The sequence below is a fragment of the Denticeps clupeoides genome, chromosome 17, assembly GCF_900700375.1.
Source record: "Denticeps clupeoides chromosome 17, fDenClu1.1, whole genome shotgun sequence".
NCBI lineage: Eukaryota > Metazoa > Chordata > Actinopteri > Clupeiformes > Denticipitidae > Denticeps > Denticeps clupeoides.
Window position 1 is genome coordinate 15,724,411 of NC_041723.1, and position 20,649 is coordinate 15,745,059.

Consider the following 20,649-nt stretch of genomic DNA (forward strand, 5'->3'; position numbering starts at 1 on the left):
TCTCCGCTGTTTTTTTCTTTTTTCTTTCGTCACTCATTCTCTTCTCGGCATCTCCGACTTTAATTCCTGCCTCTCGCGGCTTCATTAATTGCACTAGTGGAATAAACAGACGAGGAGGGAAAAGTGGAGATTTCAGCAGGTCTGACAGTTCGCCACAGACAGACACACCTCCACTCATACACTGTGTGCCAGGAGATTCAGACATGTGTGTGTGTGTGTGTGTGTGTGTGTGTGTGTTGTTAGGTATGGTTTTAAATGCATAGCATGTGTTTAAATAAGAGAAAGCAGTGCTTGTGTTTGTGTGTGTGTGCTGCTGACAGAAATATGTTTGTCGAAGGGTCACGCCAAAAGGTGTGTGTGTGCGTGAGAAAGAGATAATGTGTGTTTGTGTGTGCGTGAGATGGAGAAAGAAAGAGGGAAAGGGAAAGAACGAGCCGAGGGAGTGTGTGAGAGGGAGGGAGAGGCAGAGAGAAAGAGAAAGAAAGAAATGGGGTGATACTGTGTGTGTGTGTGTGTGTGTGTGTGTGGAGGGGGGCAGGCTCAGTCAGTTCTGATAACAGCAACAGTAGGAGGAGGATGAGCCATGGCACCGCCCCTCTCTCCCACAGATATAAATGGGAGTGGGGTTTTTTCGCCTCCCTCATTTCTCTTAAGGATGAGGTCCCTGAAACACCTCAAACATCACACCAGGAGCAATGTGGTGAGTGACTGACTGACTGGCCGCCCGCCTGCCAACAGTATGTACAGTACACCGCTGTCACAGGTGAATGTCTCTCTGCGCCTCTGCTGCTTTTCCTCTTCCTCCTCTTCCTCCTCCTCCTCCTTCTTCCTGCTTTATTTCATGTTAAATGTCCGTCACGTTCTTGTGTCTCTCAGTAGGGAAAAGGAGATTACTTTACCTTCTACAGAGTGCCGCGGCAGCATCAGGAACATCATTATCGATAAGAGTATCCGAACTCTCTCTCTCTCTCTCTCTCTCTCTCTCTCTCTCTCTCTCTCTCCACACCTGTCTCTCTACCACTCCCTGTCTGTCCCTCTCTACCATTACCGTTCTTCAGTCTCACTTCGGTCTGTTTCTTCAACTATGTTTCACGTTCGTTTCACCTTTTTGCACTGTTTGAGGCGCTGTCTTGCACACACACACACACACACACAGCACACACTCATACACACATGCACAAACACACACTTGTCTGTTTTTCCCTCATTAGTCTTTCTGTCTCTCATTTTGTCTGCCTTTCATCTTGCCATTTTGTTGTTTTTTTCCTTTCCTTCCTCTCACCCCCACCCTTCTTTCTTTCTTTCTTTCTTTCTTTCTTTTTATTCTCTCACCCCCCACTGCACCTCCCTCTCTTTTTCCTTTCTCTATCTTGCTCTCTTCTCTCACTCTCTTTTTCTTTCTCTCTCTCTCTCTCCTTTCACATGCTCACTCAATCTCCCCCCTCCTTGCCTCTCCCTCTTTCTCTCCCTGTCTGCTCTCTGTCCTCTCTTACTCACTCACTCACTCACTCACTCACTCACTCACTCACACACACACACACGCACACACACACAAACACACAGTCTTGTGTATCTCTTCCTCTCTACCTTTCTCCCTTTAACTACTTTAGAAGCAATAATTAGAAATGATGTGGTTATCAGGGCACCCAACACACCCGTCCATAGCCCCCTTCATTCGTTTCTTATTCCCTCGGTTTCTTTCACCTTGTGTCTTTATGTCACATTTTTTCCAGCATGTTGGTAGAGTGTTACAATGCAGTAGTTTTCCCCAAATCCTTTGAAAGGTATATGTGGCCCAGAGCTGAAAGTAGTTTGGGGTGAAGGTGGGCGTATTAGGAAATTTAGAAGGGAGCTGGTGCATCAGATGTGACCTGTTTTTAACAATGTAATCAGTGAAATTGTAAGTAGTTGCTCACCTCTCACCACTTCATTGCAGGCGTTTGTCTCATTTTAGCAGGAAAAGTGAACCATGACCTCTGAGTGGACGGAGTGTGTTGAGCGGCGGTGACTTGGGGTAGTGTGCCATTATTAGTGTCGCCGGTAGCAACAGTGCAAGGAGCCCAGTGCTCTGCAGTCCACAGGAAGTGGCGTGGACAGTCCACGGATGTGAACTTCCTGGTTGGACCTTGGTTCTCCTTTGTTCTCGGTATTATTTAAAAAAAGTGTTTAGGAAGGAAGTGAGACGCTTGCACAGATCTGGTGTTATCTTGGAGCACATAATGCCTCCTCTCGCTGTTAGATTCTCAGAGGGGGGAGAGGCGCTGTCAGAATGCAGCTCCGTCTCTGTAACCGTGCTCTCGAAGTCATGGTTTTTTACTTTAAGGCTGGTTGAATGGGTGGAGGTCTGGTTTGTCAGTGCATAAGGAAGGGTGTTCCATAACATCCTAACATGATGGACATATTGTCTGAACCTCTAAGATGGGACAGCGAGATCCTGCAGATTTTCTAGTGCTGACTGCAGTTTCTTTTTTTTTCCAGTCAGAGGAGCAAGAGAAGCCACTGGTCAGGTACTACCCAAAACTGATGGAGCAGTCGGTGGATGCCGGCACCCAGACGGACCCGGTGGTGGTGTTGTCTCTGGCCCAGGCTGCTGTTTTGGGCCTTATATCCCAAAATGAGATTTTTGGTGCCACCATTGCCCCCAATGGCTTCTATACAGGAGAGGGACGTGAACCACCCCCTCCGTCCGAGACCACAGAGTACGAGTACGCCGACCAGCTGATTGGGGCCAATGGTGACTACCTGGCAGAGCCTCTAGATGAGGAACAGGAATGGACAAACGGAGACGTCCAGGACCACGTGGGAAAACCCGCAAGCCCAAGATTATAATAGAGGCCGGGGTTCCCACAGAAAGGCCCCTGACCACACATGCCCACATCAACATTAAAGGAGAGGAGGCAGAATATCCTGCGTCTGCCTCATGTGACCCCAGCAGCCCGGGCCGGTTGGAGCAGCCGATGGACTTGGCCCCACAAAGGGGACCTTTGAAGGAGGAGCGCTGCTGTAGGACTGTCCCGAATACACAAGAGAGTCGGCCGTCGGGCAGCAGCCACAGCCGGACCCGCGGCAGGAGCGCGAGCCCGCCGAGCCAAGCAGAGGGGCACAGCACGAACTGGCACAAGGAAAGGAGGCGTGCAGGAGAGAGGAGGAGGAGAGGGACGAGGAAGAGGGACGGGCCGTTGTGCTGAAGAGCCCGGAGGAAGAGGAGAGACGGGTGCTGAGGCGTTATTATGAGTCCAGCGTGGTGAGCTACGAAACGTCTGAAATGGGCCTGCAGGGGGATTTCGAGGAAGGTGGCCAATCCATGATGTGGGCCGAGCACCCGGAGGGGGAAGGGTCCCTGGGTCGGCGCATGCAGATTGACCGTTTGGACATCAACGTGCAGATAGACGAGTCTTACTGCGTGGACGTTGGCGAGGGTCTCAAGCGCTGGAAGTGTCGCATGTGCGAGAAGTCCTACACGTCCAAGTACAACCTGGTCACGCACATCTTGGGTCACAATGGCATCAAGCCGCATGAGTGTCTGCACTGCGGCAAGCTCTTCAAGCAGCCAAGCCACCTGCAGACTCACCTGCTGACCCACCAGGGGACCCGGCCGCACAAGTGCACCGTCTGCAAGAAGGCCTTCACCCAGACCAGCCACCTGAAGCGGCACATGCTGCAGCACACACCGACGTCAAGCCCTACAGCTGCCGCTTCTGTGGCCGCGGCTTCGCCTACCCCAGCGAGCTGCGCTCCCACGAGGCCAAGCACGAGAACGGCCACTGCCACGTCTGCACCCAGTGCGGCCTGGAGTTCCCCACGCACGCCCATCTCAAGCGCCACCAGGCGAGCCACCAGGGTCCCTCCACCTACCAGTGCACGGAGTGCCACAAGTCCTTCGCCTACCGCAGCCAGCTGCAGAACCACCTGATGAAGCACCAGAACGTGCGGCCCTTCGTCTGCCCCGAGTGCGGGATGGAGTTTCGTCCAAATCCACCACCTCAAGCAGCATGCACTCACGGCACAAGGTACTGAAACAGCAGGCCGTCGAACACAAGGTACTGAAACCTCACTGGCTTATACCACCCCCCACCCCCCCCAAACGTCACCTGCATGTCAAACGGACACTTTTCCCCCCTACCCTCCATTACATTACATCTCGGACGTGTACCCGTACCTCTGTAAAATAAATACAGCCGTCGTGAGCCACTCATTAAGAAGAGAAAAGCCACGAAAAATCCTGTCTGTAATTACCAAGATAATAATGTGACGTTAAAAAAGGCTAATAAGAGCAGCCAGACCATTGTACATCGGATTTTCTTTGGTGGCAGCACCCAACAGGTTCTAGTGCAAACACAGCCGGTTCAGTGGCCCCGCCTCATGCATCCAGTGGCCACCAGGGTGGGGCTTCTTGCAGCGTGTCACACTGTAACCAATACTTCCCCTTCCATGAATAGCTGGGACATAATTCATTACCGTTTCTTCGCATGGCTCGGCTGTCTGTAAGTAAAAATCTGCCAGGATCCACTAAAACACCGGCATGGCGCTCAGTGCCAGCGTCAACCGTCACCTGGGTGCTGGCGGGGAGGGGTGCACTAGTGACTGGTGGGCGAGTGACGTTAGCATGTTGTGTTTGTTTAAGTGGGGGGACACTTCAATTAGCATATTTTTTGCAGTGATGTCCTGAAGGAAGCGGAGCAAGAGAAACTCGCACTTTCCTTTTTTATTTTTATCATCATCATCCCTCGCCCTAATTTCACCAGCGTACCGTTTCCTCGCGATAACTCTTCACAGAGTCCTGTTATCTTTATTGCTCCTTGTGAGAGTTTTCAGCCACCGGAGGTTGACCATTAAGCCGTGTCAATGTGTAACTAGTCACTTCTTTTCGCCGAACACGCCCACGTCATTGGTCAGCAGTCTGTGGCTGAGAGCTGACACTTGGTGGAGCTGCGGCGTTGGGCCTGCAGCATGTGTATGGCTCCTGACTGCAGATTGTCTGTCTGTGTGCTTTTCTCTTTTTCCTCAGTGCATAGCAGATAGACAACTGAGTTTTTTCCCCCCTTCTTATAGATTGCACTGTGTCTATGGCAACAGGAATTTCGTTTCCCCCTTCTCTTCCTTCCTCCTCCATCCCACTATTGCCTCATCTTGCCTCCGGCCACTGTAGCCTGACAAGATAAGCTAGAGAAAGAAAGAGAGGGGAAAATAGTATTAAAAAAAATGAAACTTCTATTGAATATTAAATGGCATGTCCAAAATGAGCCTAACCCCAGCGTGCTGTGTCTACCTCTCCAACCACAGGGCATGAAGGAGTTTAAGTGTGACGTGTGCTCACGGGAGTTCACCCTCTCGGCCAATCTGAAGAGGCACATGCTGATCCATACCAGCGTCCGCCCTTTCCAGTGCCACGTCTGCTTCAAGACCTTCGTCCAGAAGCAGACCCTCAAAACGCACATGATTGTCCACCTGCCCGTCAAGCCCTTCAAATGCAAGGTGATGGCGTGGTCCTACCGGACCCTGTAGCTTCCTGTTGAATATGTGCGAATTGAACATAATTTTATGTCTTTTGCCGCCGCAGGTGTGCGGGAAGTCTTTTAACAGAATGTACAACCTTCTGGGACACATGCACCTCCACGCTGGCAGCAAGCCCTTCAAGTGCCCTTACTGCTCCAGCAAATTCAACCTGAAGGGCAACCTCAGTCGCCACATGAAGGTCAAGCACGGCATTCTGGACGTCTCGCCTGACGGGCAAGGTGAAAAGAGGGGCCATCTTTTATCAGTTCGTCTCACAGCCCCCATGCTAATCGCTGTTGTGTAAATGTAGGTGAGGTAGCATTGGCCGTGGTTTAAAAATGGGATTTTGTTTTGAACGGCTAGCTGGGAGTTATACTGAGAAATGCGCAGGAGCGGCGTTTTTGGAGAGAGACAGCAAGTCTGGCCTTTGTTGGATCTAAAGGCTGGCCTGTGCTCATGGTTTTTTGTGCTTGTTTCCTTCCTCAGATGCCCTTCCAGACATGGAGGGACAGGAAGAGTATGAGGAGGAAAGCTTCGAGTTCAGCGAGAGGGAAAACCTGGCGAGCAACAACGCACAAGAAATGGGAAAGCTCGCCGAACTTGCCTACTACAGTTACAGCAAGGCCGCCACTCGCTACTCAACGCCATGAAAGGACGAAATGGACAGTCATACCATCATAGCGGGCTTTTTCACACCCTTTAAGTTCATGATGTAGGCTGGCATGATGTCTGCTGAGTGATGGAGTCGGTCTGGAGAACACTGGATAAATGGCACTTGTGTTGTCATATGACTTTCATTTTAAATGAAAACTCATGTTTTATTGGTTTACTGTAAAACACTCCTTCCCCCACAGCTGTATTCTAGTTTTAGGCCGGCCAGTTAATCCAGAAGGTAATCCATAAGTGTTGTGAAGCATACAGCCATAGTGAGGCGCTTAAAACATAAGAGGGCTGTCCACTGACCACAGTCCTCCCCCCCATTAAAGCACATTAGTGAAAAGGGTCAGAGATCCATCCACTGCCCTACTGTGTACAGTACATCAAGTAGCTTGGATATACCAAAGCTGACAGCGTTAATATATATAAATTTTTTTCTGTTCCATTCGTCTTAAAAAAAATTATCTTTTTTTTTTGGCCCGTTTTGATTTAGAAATGTTTCTAACACACTGTGATTTTTGTTGAAATTACATTTCTGCAGCTCTCTTGTAAACGTTTGAAGCAGCCGCATGTGGGATTTGTAAGTCAGTGAATTGTTTGTATTTGATGAACACGTCCAGTGCCTGGTTCTCTGTGGGCGTGGCCTGAGCAGCATTCTGTCGTTCTATGACTGCAACGCACCATATACAACTGGCAGTTTGGATGTTTCTGACGTTTGCTTGCATGGGCTCCTGATGTACTGAGTGGTTACTGGGTTCTCCCAATAATGCAAACTGATTCTGATTACCATGACCTGTACATCTGAAAGAGAGACTTAAAGTGAAGTGACATTGTGAGACACTGCAGCACAGCACACGGTGTGTCCTCCCTTAACCTCTAGGCCACCACTTTCTAATCTATAAGCATCTATAAGGAGCTACTGATTACCTTGCGCTGCAGATGTATGGATCTTCATTTATTCCTTTTGGCTAGTGTTCAGGGCTACCCTATGTATCTTTCAGAAGACCAAAGTGCCTGAGATCCCTCCTGCCGAACTTGGCTATTGAGATGGAGATTGAAAAGGCCCTTTTATATTATTAACACTCCCAACTCTCTGTTATAATCTTCAGAGTTAAGATCTCCTGCAGCCCAGTGCCAGTCTGCTAATATTTCATTTTTAATGAGAGCCGAGATCTTTCCATCAGATTGAATCCTGGCAGTCGGTATCCTCCTCCATTTCTTTCGCTTTCTTCCCACCCCCCTACCCCCTTCTTCATCCGTGCAGCAGCAGCAGCCGCCGCCATTTCCTAAGCATCAAGTGTATGTCCTTCTCATTTCAACCTTCATGGAACATAAAATCTTCAAAAATAATGCGTACCAGTCACTCTTAGGGCCATTTATGGTTTCCACGGATGAATCTGAAAAGGATTGCCCTCAAAACTTTGGACAGAAATATTAACTGCCCTTGTGTGTGTGCGAGAGTGTGCGATCCATCATGCTGCACAGCGGTTTGAAGTGATGAACGACAGTCTGCCGACATGTGACAGGGCCATAGACCCAGCAGAGAATGATTGGGGAAATTCGCAATGTATTCTTGGTTTCTCTCTGCTTAGCTTTATACTGGCAACACCTGCCAGCAAGGTATTCTTGATAGTTCTGTACAGTTTTAAGAAATGCAAATATGGGCGCTATGCTTTTACTTCCTTTGCAGCTTTAGTGCGAATGCAAAGTAATTTTTAAGTTTTTATAGATTTGACAGAGCTTCGTTTTATGTTGCACATTGATGTGAATATGCAGTTGATAGAAATCTATGTTAAATGTTGTGTTTCAGACAATATTGTAAATTAACACACTTATTTACCTTAAAACGGTGGTCTGAGCATTGATTGACAGGACTGTCCTTGAGGTCTAATGACAAGAATTTATTAGAGGGCTCATGTCATACATGTTATTATACAGCATTGGCATACAGTACTTCATCTTACAAAAATACAGAACCTTGGTGACCCTAAGAAGGACAAGTGACAGTGAAACGATGGAATAGCAGGACACTATTACACTACTGTACAAACTTCTCTAGGTTTTTTTTTTACATTTCATTTCTAAGAAAACCTGTGGTTTCATGACCTTTAAGTTAAAAATGAGGTACAAAAAAAAAAAAAACGCTGTCATTTCAGGCTCATTGTCTTCTACTAGTCCTTCATTTGCCCAAGGCTTTGTCCAGATTATTCTTGATGGCGTCTAGGAAGTCTGTGGTGTTGACGTAGTGCTCATTTAGCTTGCAACTGCAAAAGAGACAGCAGGGTTCAAAATATTTCACAGATGCCAGCAGATGCGTACCATGTCACTTTGTAATTCAATCAGACAAGGACCAATGATGGGCAGATATGACTTACAACAAAGCAGTGATTCTAACGTGATGGTGGGATGCTAGAGCGAATCTGTGAAAGCTGAACTGATAGGGTCATGATCCAGATTCTAAATATTTGTTAAGAAATTGATCACTAATGAGCTAGAACTTGAAATGCATTTGGCATTTGTCAGGTCACTGAACTAATCAGCCCCATTTCTCAGCAGAAAGGGTGCATTGCTGGTAGGATCTCAGCGCCTCCTGTCCCATCATACATTTCAAAGTAGTGTAGGAAATGGCACTCACTTAGCAAGGCCGTGAATACAGCCAGCCAGGTCCTTGGTCATCACTCCACTCTCCACAGTCTCCACACACACACGCTCCAGGGTTTGGGAAAACCTGCGGAATCAAAATATACATCTTATATACATACAAAAGAAAAAATTATCTCCTGCTCAGCTCAGCCATTACCAAGTCATGTTAACTAAATCACTGCAGCGGAGTCCACATACTTGATCAGATCTGGGTTTCCATCAAGTTTTCCACGATGTTCCAGGCCCCTTGTCCAAGCAAAGATGCTAGCAATGGGGTTAGTGCTAGTTGGCCGTCCCTTTAAAACATTAAACACAAAAATTTTACATTATAAAAAAAAAACCAAAAGGGTAGTTTTTAATATGCAAAAGTAGCCATCAAATGGTGAAAGTCACAGCTTTACACAGTCGTGCTGGTCAAAAATGGTTCTGGCTTAGCCACAAGGTGGCAGTCTCCTCTACATACAAAGCCACTTCGACTGCCTACTCTCATCCAAGGAATGAATATCATTACTCATAAATCATAGTATATGAAAAGCTTCAGGGTGTAGGGTGTGTCCCAGGGTGGGCCACAGCAGCAGAACAGACATCAGAAGCAAACCTTCTGGTGTTCACGGTAGTGTCTGGTGACCGTGCCGTGAGCTGCTTCTGCCTCAATGGTCTTTCCATCAGGACACACAAGCACAGAAGTCATGAGACCCAGAGAGCCAAAGCCTGCAGATAAAGAGAAGATGTTCAGACAAATAACAAAAATACAACCATGACCATTTCCCCCTTTTCCAATAAAATTGGTGAACACTTATTAATTAATCAATTATATGTATAGGTCATAGGATTAGAAAGTTAGTCTCTAATCCATTTATAATAATTTATTACATGGAAACAATTAAGAATACTAACTGGTTTTGAAGTGTAATATAAAATACACTGTACATGCATTTTAATTAGTGTGAAAGCTTACGTTTAAATCAAAACGACCGCGTATTGCCTTTATCAGATTCACTAAATACAGGGAGTGCAGAATTATTAGGCAAATGAGTATTTTGTCCACATCATCCTCTTCATGCATGTTGTCTTACTCCAAGCTGTATAGGCTCGAAAGCCTACTACCAATTAAGCATATTAGGTGATGTGCATCTCTGTAATGAGAAGGGGTGTGGTCTGATGACATCAACACCCTATATCAGGTGTGCATAATTATTAGGCAACTTCCTTTCCTTTGGCAAAATGGGTCAAAAGAAGGACTTGACAGGCTCAGAAAAGTCAAAAATAGTGAGATATCTTGCAGAGGGATGCAGCACTCTTCAAATTGCAAAGCTTCTGAAGCGTGATCATCGAACAATCAAGCATTTCATTCAAAATAGTCAACAGGGTCGCAAGAAGCGTGTGGAAAAACCAAGGTGCAAAATAACTGCCCATGAACTGAGAAAAGTCAAGCGTGCAGCTGCCAAGATGCCACTTGCCACCAGTTTGGCCATATTTCAGAGCTGCAACATCACTGGAGTGCCCAAAGCACAAGGTGTGCAATACTCAGAGACATGGCCAAGGTAAGAAAGCCTGAAAGACGACCACCACTGAACAAGACACACAAGCTGAAACGTCAAGACTGGGCCAAGAAATATCTCAAGACTGATTTTTCTAAGGTTTTATGGACTGATGAAATGAGAGTGAGTCTTGATGGGCCAGATGGATGAGCCCGTGGCTGGATTGGTAAAGGGCAGAGAGCTCCAGTCCGACTCAGACGCCAGCAAGGTGGAGGTGGAGTACTGGTTTGGGCTGGTATCATCAAAGATGAGCTTGTGGGGCCTTTTCGGGTTGAGGATGGAGTCAAGCTCAACTCCCAGTCCTACTGCCAGTTTCTGGAAAACCATTTCAAGCAGTGGTACAGGAAGAAGTCTGCATCCTTCAAGAAAAACATGATTTTCATGCAGGACAATGCTCCATCACACATGTCCAAGTACTCCACAGCGTGGCTGGCAAGAAAGGGTATAAAAGAAGAAAAACTACTGACATGGCCTCCTTGTTCACCTGATCTGAACCCTATCGTAGAACCTGTGGTCCATCATCAAATGTGAGATTTACAAGGAGGGAAAACATTACACCTCTCTGTACAGTGTCTGGGAGGCTGTGGTTGCTGCTGCACGCAATGTTGATGGTGAACAGATCAAAACACTGACAGAATCCATGGATGGCAGGCTTTTGAATGTCCTTGCAAAGAAAGGTGGCTATATTGGTTGCTGATTTGTTTTCGTTTTGTTTTTGAATGTCAGAAATGTATATTTGTGAATGTGGAGATGTTATATTGGTTTCACTGGTAAAAATAAATAATTGAAATGGGTATATATTTGTTTTTTGTTAAGTTGCCTAATAATTATGCACAGTAATAGTCATCTGCACACACAGATATCCCCCTAAAATAGCTAAAACTAAAAACTACTTCCAAAAATATTCAGCTTTGATATGAGTTTTTTGGGTTCATTGAGAACATGTTGTTGTTCAATAATAAAATTATTCCTCAAAAATACAACTTGCCTAATAATTCTACACTCCCTGTACTTTCCAGCAAGTCTTGGAAAAAACTTTTTTCATATTCTCCCAGCGTTTCAAGCATGCAAAGTGAATGTCACTTTATTGAACACTCATTTGATGTCTTGTTCCACCACCAATAGTTCAAACCTTTGTGGTCCTATCTGGTGGTCCTATACTGGCAAGCCAGTATTCTGCATCCATGCAAATAAAACAAATGTGTCCAATTGAAAGGAAAAAGTATACAAAGTTCCAGAACTAATTCCACCTACATCTCCCTTACCTTGAGCAAGGATGTCAGACTGTACGTCTCCATCATAGTTCTTGCATGCCCACACAAAGGCGCCAGAGGACTTCAGCACCTGGGCCACCATGTCATCGATGAGCCTGTGCTCATACCAGATCTTCAGCTTGTCAAATTGGGGTTTGTAGTTCCTGAGCACCGCACAGAGACAGGGCTTGTGAGTACATGCTTGTAAAAGTCGCCTCGCACTAATGATTCACAGAAAAAAAGCTTAATCTTTGACTTCAGAGATGACACTTCCACTCCCCACCCAAACCAGACGAGTGTCACACAGCAGTGCAAGACAACAGTGTTAGGGCCTGAAGGGAACCCTGCATAGATACAGTGTCCCCTGTGTATCGTTCAACACAAGACTCTCTTCTTTTTTTGCTTTGAGTGAGGACCATGAATTTTTGAAGCCATAACTTTTCATTAGTGTAAAAAAAATGATATTACAATTAATTAGAGGCTGTAAGTCAATTTATCATAATGTAAAACATTACAAATTATATATATTTTTTATTACATCATAATTTCCCATAACTAGTGTTCAGCCTTGTCATCTATCCTTATTCTATCTATTTAAACAATCAATGCCTGTGTGACAGTGAAAATCTTGTTCAGGACACTTAACTCACCAAGTGATCCCAGAACTATTTCAATGGTTTGCTGTGCAACACTTTGTGAAAGACACGACTCACTTTTCAAAAATGTCCTGGAAGATGTCCTTGAAGCGACCGTCATAGGCTTTTAGGATGGTGTTCTTGGTGCTCATGTAGAGAGGCCACTTCTTCTGGATGGCATACTGGAAGCAGCTGTGAGCGAAGCCAGTGATCGACTGGATAGGAGAGAGGAGCGCACAGATCAGATGGTAAATGGATAATATCCCAACGCCTTCAGAGAGAAGGTGAAGGGCCTCTGCTTGAGAAATATCTTCTCAATGACCCCATTACTCTTCAGCTGACAGGCTGGAGGAAGACAGAAAAAAAAAAAAAAAAAAAAAAAAAGAAGTCCTCCCTCCTCAGAACAACAGGGAAGGCACCCCAAACAAAACCAAAGTTATTTCAGCTGCCTTTTCATGGACAGAGCACAAATGACTACTGTACTCTTCGCCATTCCTTTATCTGCGTCCCGCCAGTCAAATAGTACAAAGGTCTGAGTCGACTCATTAAACTGAAACGTCTGAAGTTTTGATGGCTAAGCTTCAGAGAATACTCTGAAAGGCTGGCAAGTTATTTAGCGCCATAACTAAGCAAAATGCACTGTGGCGTAAACGGAGGCCTCCTCACCTCATCGGTGTTATACATGCCCATCCCACAGCCACCAGCAGGGAAGTCAAACACCTCCCACTCCTTGGCCTTGCTGCCATCAGCAGGGCTGAAGATGATCTTGAATTTGCCTGGCTGGTCCACCACAAAGTCTGTTGCCCTGTACTGGAAAACAGAAGGATGTGGGGGGTGCGAAAAACGGAAACACTAATTAGAGTTTTTCTCTTATTTTTATTCAGATGGTGCCCACGGCATCCAAGAACAGCAGACCTGGTCGCCAAATGCATGTCTGCCAATTGTGATGGGCTGTGTCCAACCAGGAACAAGCCTGGGAATGTTCTTGCAAATGATTGGCTCACGGAAGACGGTGCCACCTAGGATGTTCCTGATAGTTCCATTAGGGCTTTTCCACATCTTCTTCAGCTTGAATTCTGTTTGGGTGAAGAATGGTGCCAGAAAGCATTTCATTAGCATAATTAAGGCAATTTTAAGGACACTAATTTGGCACAGAGAGGAAGGTATGATTAACAGTCTAGAAAAACTCGTAGATAGTTGACATTAGTCATTTTAAATCCATTTTACACATGAACAACTAAAACAAAGATTCTACAGACTTCATGAAACAGGCACACACTGTAGTCTGGAAGACGGCCAAGTGTCTAGATAAGCGGTTAAACAAGGTGATTTCATAGTGGTTGCTATGGTACTGAAACATTTTTTCCCAGCAAAAACATACAATGTGAGTGCAAAAGTGTTTTATCTGTACATTGCGATCACACAACATTTTAGTTTGATTTAAATACAGTAGCAGGAGGCAATTTTATTCCTAATATGAACATTAGTATTTCCTGACTGCCAATAGAGCGGTCAAACTGTACTACACTGAGGATATAAAGAACAACACACACACACACACACACACACACACCAGTTGTGAATATTATCACAGGCTTTCCACAAGAGGGAGTCTGAGAATCACCAGTTTGAGAACCAATGACTTAAACTACTCGTGAATAATTTTAGGGGTCTTGACTCTAAATGGATGGGTCCTGACCCAAATCTGCTCCACCCAGAGGACCATGTTAAACATACTGGTTGGTGTGTAGTTCTCTTAAGCCACTTTTCAAATCTGAACTAACGATGTCTGTGCAGTATTGCTTAATTTTGACCTCTAAAACCAATTAAGTTAAATCACGATTTTTAGAATTAGCTACTGTGTTTTTTTTAGTGCAGTACCACACACTCCCACACAACTGCCTTAATGATTTTGTGTAAAGAGAACTCAACTAATCTGAACCCTCTCTAACACCCACCCTCACCCCACCCAAATGCTTTAATGAGGGATCTCTACCTTCGACCCTGGCCTCATCAGGAGTGATTGTCGCACATTTAACAGCAACACTGTATTTCTTGGTGGCTAACGCTGAGTCAATGGTGACCTGGTCGTCAGTCTGGTCACGGTATGGAAGGCCCAGATCGTAGTACTTCAGCTCCACATCAACGTTGGACAGGATGAGCTGTTAGAGGGTGAAGAAAATGAGGATGAAACACCAGTTACAGTAAACTGATATCATGACAAAGCTTCAGGCAGACAGAAAGCATCGCTGTCCGATTACGGTTGCATAATACAGAACTCCCTGCTTTCACCCCACTGCCAGCAAGGGGACAAGGGCAAGCTGCCATCTGCTGTCCCATTGGGGTCTTCAGCCAGTCAGTCACTGCACACACAGAGGAACCAATCCTGCCTCAACATGGAGCCATAATCCCCTCCCCCCACATCTCCCCTGCTCAAATCCACGTGTCAGCCAGGGATACAGAAATAGACCAGCCAGGCACTGCCTCATCTCCCCACCCCTGGAGAGGAGACGTGGCACAGCCAGCCCCATCCCCTGTCTGCTATAATCGCCGCCTCAATCCCTCCCACTGGTTCCGGGTTCAGCACCTTCTCCTTGATGAACTCCCAGATGATCCGGGTCATTTCATCGCCATCCATCTCCACCACAGGATTGGCCACCTTGATGCGCTTATCAGCATCTGCCAAAAGACAAATAGCATTTGGGGTCATTCACCGGCATCAAATTACTTCTACAAGGATCAAGCACAAGCAGCCAGATCCTATTGGCACAAACTCACACATCCTTTTATATGTATGTATGTATGAATGTATGTGTGTGTGTGTATATATATATATATATATATATATATAAAGGGGTGTTGATAGAGCAATATATTGTGATATTTTAAGTGGTGATATTGTATTGATACAGGGACCTCAAAATATTGATATTTTCTGTTTAGGCTGAAATATTAATATAATGTGATTGACACAGATCGTACACATCATCTTGTATATCAGCTCTTTTTTTACATTTGTAGAATATCGTAATGTGTACAGTATCAAGATATCATGATAAAATCATATTGTGACGCATGTACCATGATACACATCATATCATGAGATCTTTGCTAATGCACACCTCTAATACATATATATTAGTCAGTAATATATACAGTAGTGCTAAATTATGTATATAGAGTGATGCTCTGGAAAATGAAACCTAAACGCAAAAAAAAAAAAAAAAACAATGTTTGCACTTATTCATTTTCAAGGGTGATTGGTTAAAAGCAGAGGACTCATTTTGTTGTCAGCATCGTGTGCTGTGCTGCAGTGTATCACAATGACAATCGCTTCACTTTCACACTTGTCCTAATATTTAAGATTGGTAGTCAGATAATGTGGAAAATCATTTAATTTAGGGTGGTAGTAGCCTAGTGGGTAACACACTCGCCTATGAACTAGAAGACCCAGGTTCAAATCCCACTTACTACCATTGTGTCCCTGAGCAAGACACTTAACCCTAAGTTGCTCCAGGGGGACTGTCCCCTGTAACTACTGATTGTTAGTCGCTCTGGATAAGGGTGTCTGATAAATGCTGTAAATGTAAATTTCAATGTATTTAAAAAACTGAAGCTTTTGCAGATATTTGCAACACTGTTACCTCTCGCAGTGTAAAATGTTTGACTAATTTCAATGAAATTCAATGCACATTATCATAACCCAGACATTCAAAGTTCAAATGTTACATTTAATATTATATGTTAATATTTAATTGTTATATTTAATAAATATATAATAACTAAAATATAATTATTTAATCATTAAAATATTCATACAATGCACCATATTTTAACTCTTAGTACTGGCCATCATATGTTAAACTTTACAGCACTCATGTAGCTGTTCCACCGGAGACATTGTTGTCCCGTGCATCACACCATTTTAGTTGCATATATTGGTATTGCAAAATCTTTATTTAAATAAAATGTTGCACAGTTTTTGATACATTTGGTGTTAGTTTTATAGTTGGTGAATAGTTTTGTCTGAATGCTTGTAGAGTTTACAAAAGTTTATTGTATAGGTTGATTTTAACAAGTGAGACTAGTTTTCTGTGTCCCATGCATCACATGGCAAGTTTTCAAACTGCTTGTATGGCTTTTGGCAAACTTTATATTGAAGTACCCAGTAGTAAGGGACATGTCCCTGATACGGTGGGACATGTATTCTGAATATTCAGTATTCTGAACATGATGGTGTTCACTCCAGGACTCCAAAATGTCAAAGTAAAGGTCTTTATCAAAAGCTTCCACAAAAAACCACCACACCTCAGTGTCAGGGGGTGGGGGAACAGTGGGAGGAGCTTGAGTGGAACAAGGGACTTTCTGATGTTCTCCCCGAGTGGAAGCTTCTGATGTTACTCTGTTTAACATAAACTACAGTCCAGGAGAGGCTGAGAAGTGGCAGCTGGAACAATCCCCAGGTTCACTCGGCATCACAGCTGCGCTGATACGCTTTTATCACCTCGGCAGATAAAAAAACACTCCACGAGGGGCCGGAATTTACTGGATTTAGATAAGACCAGTTGACATTCCCTTGTCCTTTAATCAAACCGCCCTTTCCATCTTAAATATCTGACTGGCTTCTGGCAGTTTTGACTCTTGTGTGGCATTGTAAAGTGAAGGATGCGCCCATGTGCCAGCATTTCAGAGCAGGAGGGCTCTGACTTACTGGAACCCAGAGGCCGTCGCTAATCACACGCAGTGAGGACTGGGATGGAGGGTGGAGGGTCAGGCGGCTTAGAGATCACGCCAGCTTACGCCAAATTCTCCTGCTTCTAAAAACACACGGCAAGGAGCGAAATACTCGAGCCAGCAGAACTCTGCAGGATCAGTGCAAGTACTGACAAATGACCTCTGACCTTTCATGCTCCAAAACTCTACTTTCGAGCAATGTAAAAACTGCTTCAAGCGTATAATTTCATTACCATTTACTTCGTAAAATTAATTTGAATGATTCACAGTACAGAATGCCCAAAAGGCCCAATTTGCTGTATTGCTGCACTGATATTTTTTTTATTGCAATAAATTGGCCCCGTGCAAAAATCGAGATTAACTTGTAATGAACATGGCTGTTTTATCCCAAGCTATGGATGAAAACGATATCTAATAACAGTTGAATTACTGTGACTTCACAAGAGGGCAGCTTTTATTCTAATAATTATTCAGAACCTCACTCGCAAGACACACAGCCCCCTCCCAGTTCAAGCACGCTGCTTGAGCAATTCTTAAAATGTCCATTAATTATTGCAGCGGTTATCGTGAATCAGCCTCGTTATATTTGCAAACGATAGTCTTATCTTTAACATTTCAAGGAAAGCTGCATACATTAAATAACCAGCAGTCATGCCCGCATTCATTCAGTCGCCAAGGGCGATGCAAACAAACGCGCCAAGCATTCCCACACGGCATTCCGGATCATATATACACGGACCGTCCAGCAGAAATGCTCCTAAACGGCTCACTGGATTTTCTTATTGAAAATCCGGCATTGTTCTTGACACACAACCCACGAAGGTGAACGACCTACACACTAACACTACCTAGTCAGTCCCGGCAGTCCAGCCCAGTAATTCCATTAACCGTCGGTAATGGGTTTGAGACGGACGCCAGTGAAGATAAGTTCACCCACGCCAAACCCTGCTGTCGCAATGGACGTTACACTATAATCCTAAGCCTCATTGAGGTTAAAGTTACCGGGCGGGGTCGTCTGCACTGGGCCATCAACACACTTCTGGCCTAAAAACCACGTTTGGCCTATAAATAGATCTGTTTCTGCTTCTCCTCTTTAAATTTAGAACACGACCAAACGGCTCCCCAGTCCGCTGCCTGATTGCACAGACATCGCACACCACAACTCCCATTATCCTATTTCTCATGGTTTTATAAAAAATAAAAAAAATAAAACACTGAGGTGCATTTCCCAGTCGTGTCCACGCAGGCCGGGAGCAGGCCGCTCCAAGTTCACGGCTCCAATTACCGCTCCTCGTGACCGAACTGGAACAAGACGTCTCGCGCTCGGCCTGAGCTCATCACTCACAGGTCACGCAGTGCATTTTACGACCACCACCGAAGGTGACTTTACTAAAAAAAAAAAAAAAAAGTCATGACAATCAAGGTCACGTGCCTGAGTCTGAGGTTGCACTAAACTCATAAAAAAAAAAAAAAAAAAAAAAAAACAGTAACAAAGCACCAAAAACGACTCTGCTGCTCCCTTTTGTGGCTCAATTATACGGCGCAGCGGGGATCGGGTGTCCCTCTGGACCATTGTTAAACAGTTACGTGCCTAAATGACGCAAAGTGCACCGGCAGGGGACTATTCGGAAGGCTGCGGCCAGAGGACCGGGATGTGCAGGGCCGGAGATAAAAAGGCCTTCTGCCCTTCAACTGCACAGGCCACAAAGTCACGTCCTCTTTCAGCGCCACTCACTTCTCCTCCTCACTTTTTAAAACTAAAATCTGTGCCTCTGGCTCAACAATAAGACCAGAGGACCGTTCACTAGAGAGAATTGAGAGTAAGTGAGAGAATTTAGGGCCAAACTGATCAAAGTAAGACATGGAGGGACCAGGCTGCAACTGGCCGTTGTAACGCCGTGCGGGGTCGACATGGCGGCCGTCGCCGTCGCGGAATCGGCGCTCGGATGTCTGACCTTGGGGAGGCGGGCGGAGGACCGGAGCCGCAGAACGATCCGACCGACGCGCTCACGGTCGGCGGCGGTTCGCTTCACACGATCTAGCTCGATCCGACCGAGAGGAGGAGGAGGGGGAGGAAAAAAAAAAAAGACAAAACGCGCGGCGCCCATCACGCAACTCGCGCCAAAAGTCGTCCGTAATCCCGGCGCCGTGTTCGTACCACCGTGATGTAAAACGCGAAGTGACGTGTTACTGCGCCCCGGGACCATCGGAGCGGTGGGGCCGCACAAAGAAACCGGGTGCGATCGAGTCTGCGGGTCGGGCCGCGCGGCAGAGGCGGGAAGGCGGGCGGAAATTTCTCCACTAACGGGGGGCGCGCCGGGTCGATCCCGCCCGCTTATCAGCCTCCGTCGGCGGCGGCGGCGGCGAGCGCGCAGCCGGGCCGGGTCGTTGTCTGCTTGCTGGTAACTGCGGTGATGATGGCGCCCCGGCTCCCCTCTTTTTTTTATATAATGAAAGTGAGAGCCGCGGCCGGGCTGCTGCCGGCCTACTCACAGTTCCTCCGCTGCAAACTCTGACAGGCGGCGGGGGCGAGAACCGCGGGCCGTGTCGGGAGGGCGCCGGCGGTCCGGGACAGGGAGCTCAGCGCCTTCAGGTAGCCAGCCATGTTTTAGCCGAAGCGACTGCGGTCCGGACGCAGGAAGGGTCGAATGAATCGCCGCGTAGGGCATTAAGCCGGGGCGGCGTGGCTCCGCCCCCACGCAGGATTACGTCGGCGCGGGAGGGGCGGGGCTAGCGACGGGCCGCGCCGACGTAGACGCGTGTAAACATGGAGGCAGCGTTTAATCCCACGCAGCGCGTACGTGTTTCGGCGCCTTGTCCCCGAGCAGGCGACTAATTTTAGCGCGGGGTGGGCGACCATACTGGGAGGAAAAATGTTGAGGTCGCCACCCCCCTGCCTGAATAAGGACACGGCGGGTGGAACGGGGTGAAGCGTCAAATCGCTGTCGTGCGTCTGCCACTTTGGGCTTTCTGTAAAGCACCGTGAAGGGAAGCTGTCCTTGTTCCCTATTGGCCATTAATTGGTGCATAATTACCACAGTAATTAAACTTTTCCGCTCGTGGGGGTAAAACGGTGAGTCCGCAACGCTTGACACTTCAGGTTCGATGTCGAGTCAACATGAACCGACGTTATCGTCACATATCTTATCTGGATGTGCTCTGTCCCTCAGCAGGGTGACAGTTCCAGTGTAGCTGGGGGCAGAGCCCAGTATTTCCTAAACAAACACAAGATGTCACCGGGTCACTGACATCGACAGTTAAAGAAGACAAAACGAAACTGCTGTGCAGCTAGAGACACCGGTTCCTAACCCAGTGACGTTATATATCGGCAGTGACATCGGAGACGGACATTTACCAGGCACACTCTATCAGACTCCAATGTTGCTGCACTGTCGCTGAGCAGAAGGCCCTGCAGCGGAGAGTGAAGACAGCAGAGCGCATCATCGTGGTTCCACTTCCACCCATCTCCAAGCTCTACGAGAACAACCTCATCCGTCGAGCTCGGAACATAATGAAGGGCTCACACCACCCCTCACATGCCCTGTTCTCCGTCCTACGGTTTCGCAGCATCAGAACTGTAACTGCCAGACGCTGCAAGAGCTTCTTCCCACAAACAGTCAGAGCTCTCAATGCTCTCAATGTACTGCCATCAGCAAAAAACTGATAACTCAACAATACACTTCCAGAGTT

At 46.3% G+C, this 20,649-nt stretch overlaps 2 protein-coding genes across 2 annotated transcripts; one reads left to right on the forward strand and one right to left on the reverse strand.

Moving 5' to 3' along the window:
• Positions 1-490: 490 nt before the first annotated feature.
• Positions 491-8,183, forward strand: znf710a (zinc finger protein 710a). Its single transcript, XM_028958806.1, is given in 10 exon segments — positions 491-700; positions 2,479-2,815; positions 2,890-2,966; positions 3,008-3,664; positions 3,667-3,963; positions 3,965-4,003; positions 4,005-4,040; positions 5,284-5,475; positions 5,561-5,735; positions 5,983-8,183. Coding segments are annotated over 10 exon segments (2,091 nt in total). The 5' UTR covers positions 491-583; the 3' UTR covers positions 6,147-8,183.
• Positions 8,034-19,626, reverse strand: idh2 (isocitrate dehydrogenase (NADP(+)) 2). Its single transcript, XM_028959367.1, has 11 exons — positions 19,453-19,626; positions 14,813-14,904; positions 14,222-14,387; positions 13,141-13,301; positions 12,892-13,035; positions 12,304-12,440; positions 11,603-11,754; positions 9,395-9,507; positions 8,995-9,092; positions 8,789-8,881; positions 8,034-8,417 (listed from the first exon to the last, which is right to left on the reverse strand). Exons 1-11 carry the CDS (start codon positions 19,562-19,564, stop codon positions 8,333-8,335), a joined length of 1,353 nt encoding a protein of 450 aa, XP_028815200.1. The 5' UTR covers positions 19,565-19,626; the 3' UTR covers positions 8,034-8,332.
• Between the last annotated feature and the right edge of the window lie 1,023 nt (positions 19,627-20,649).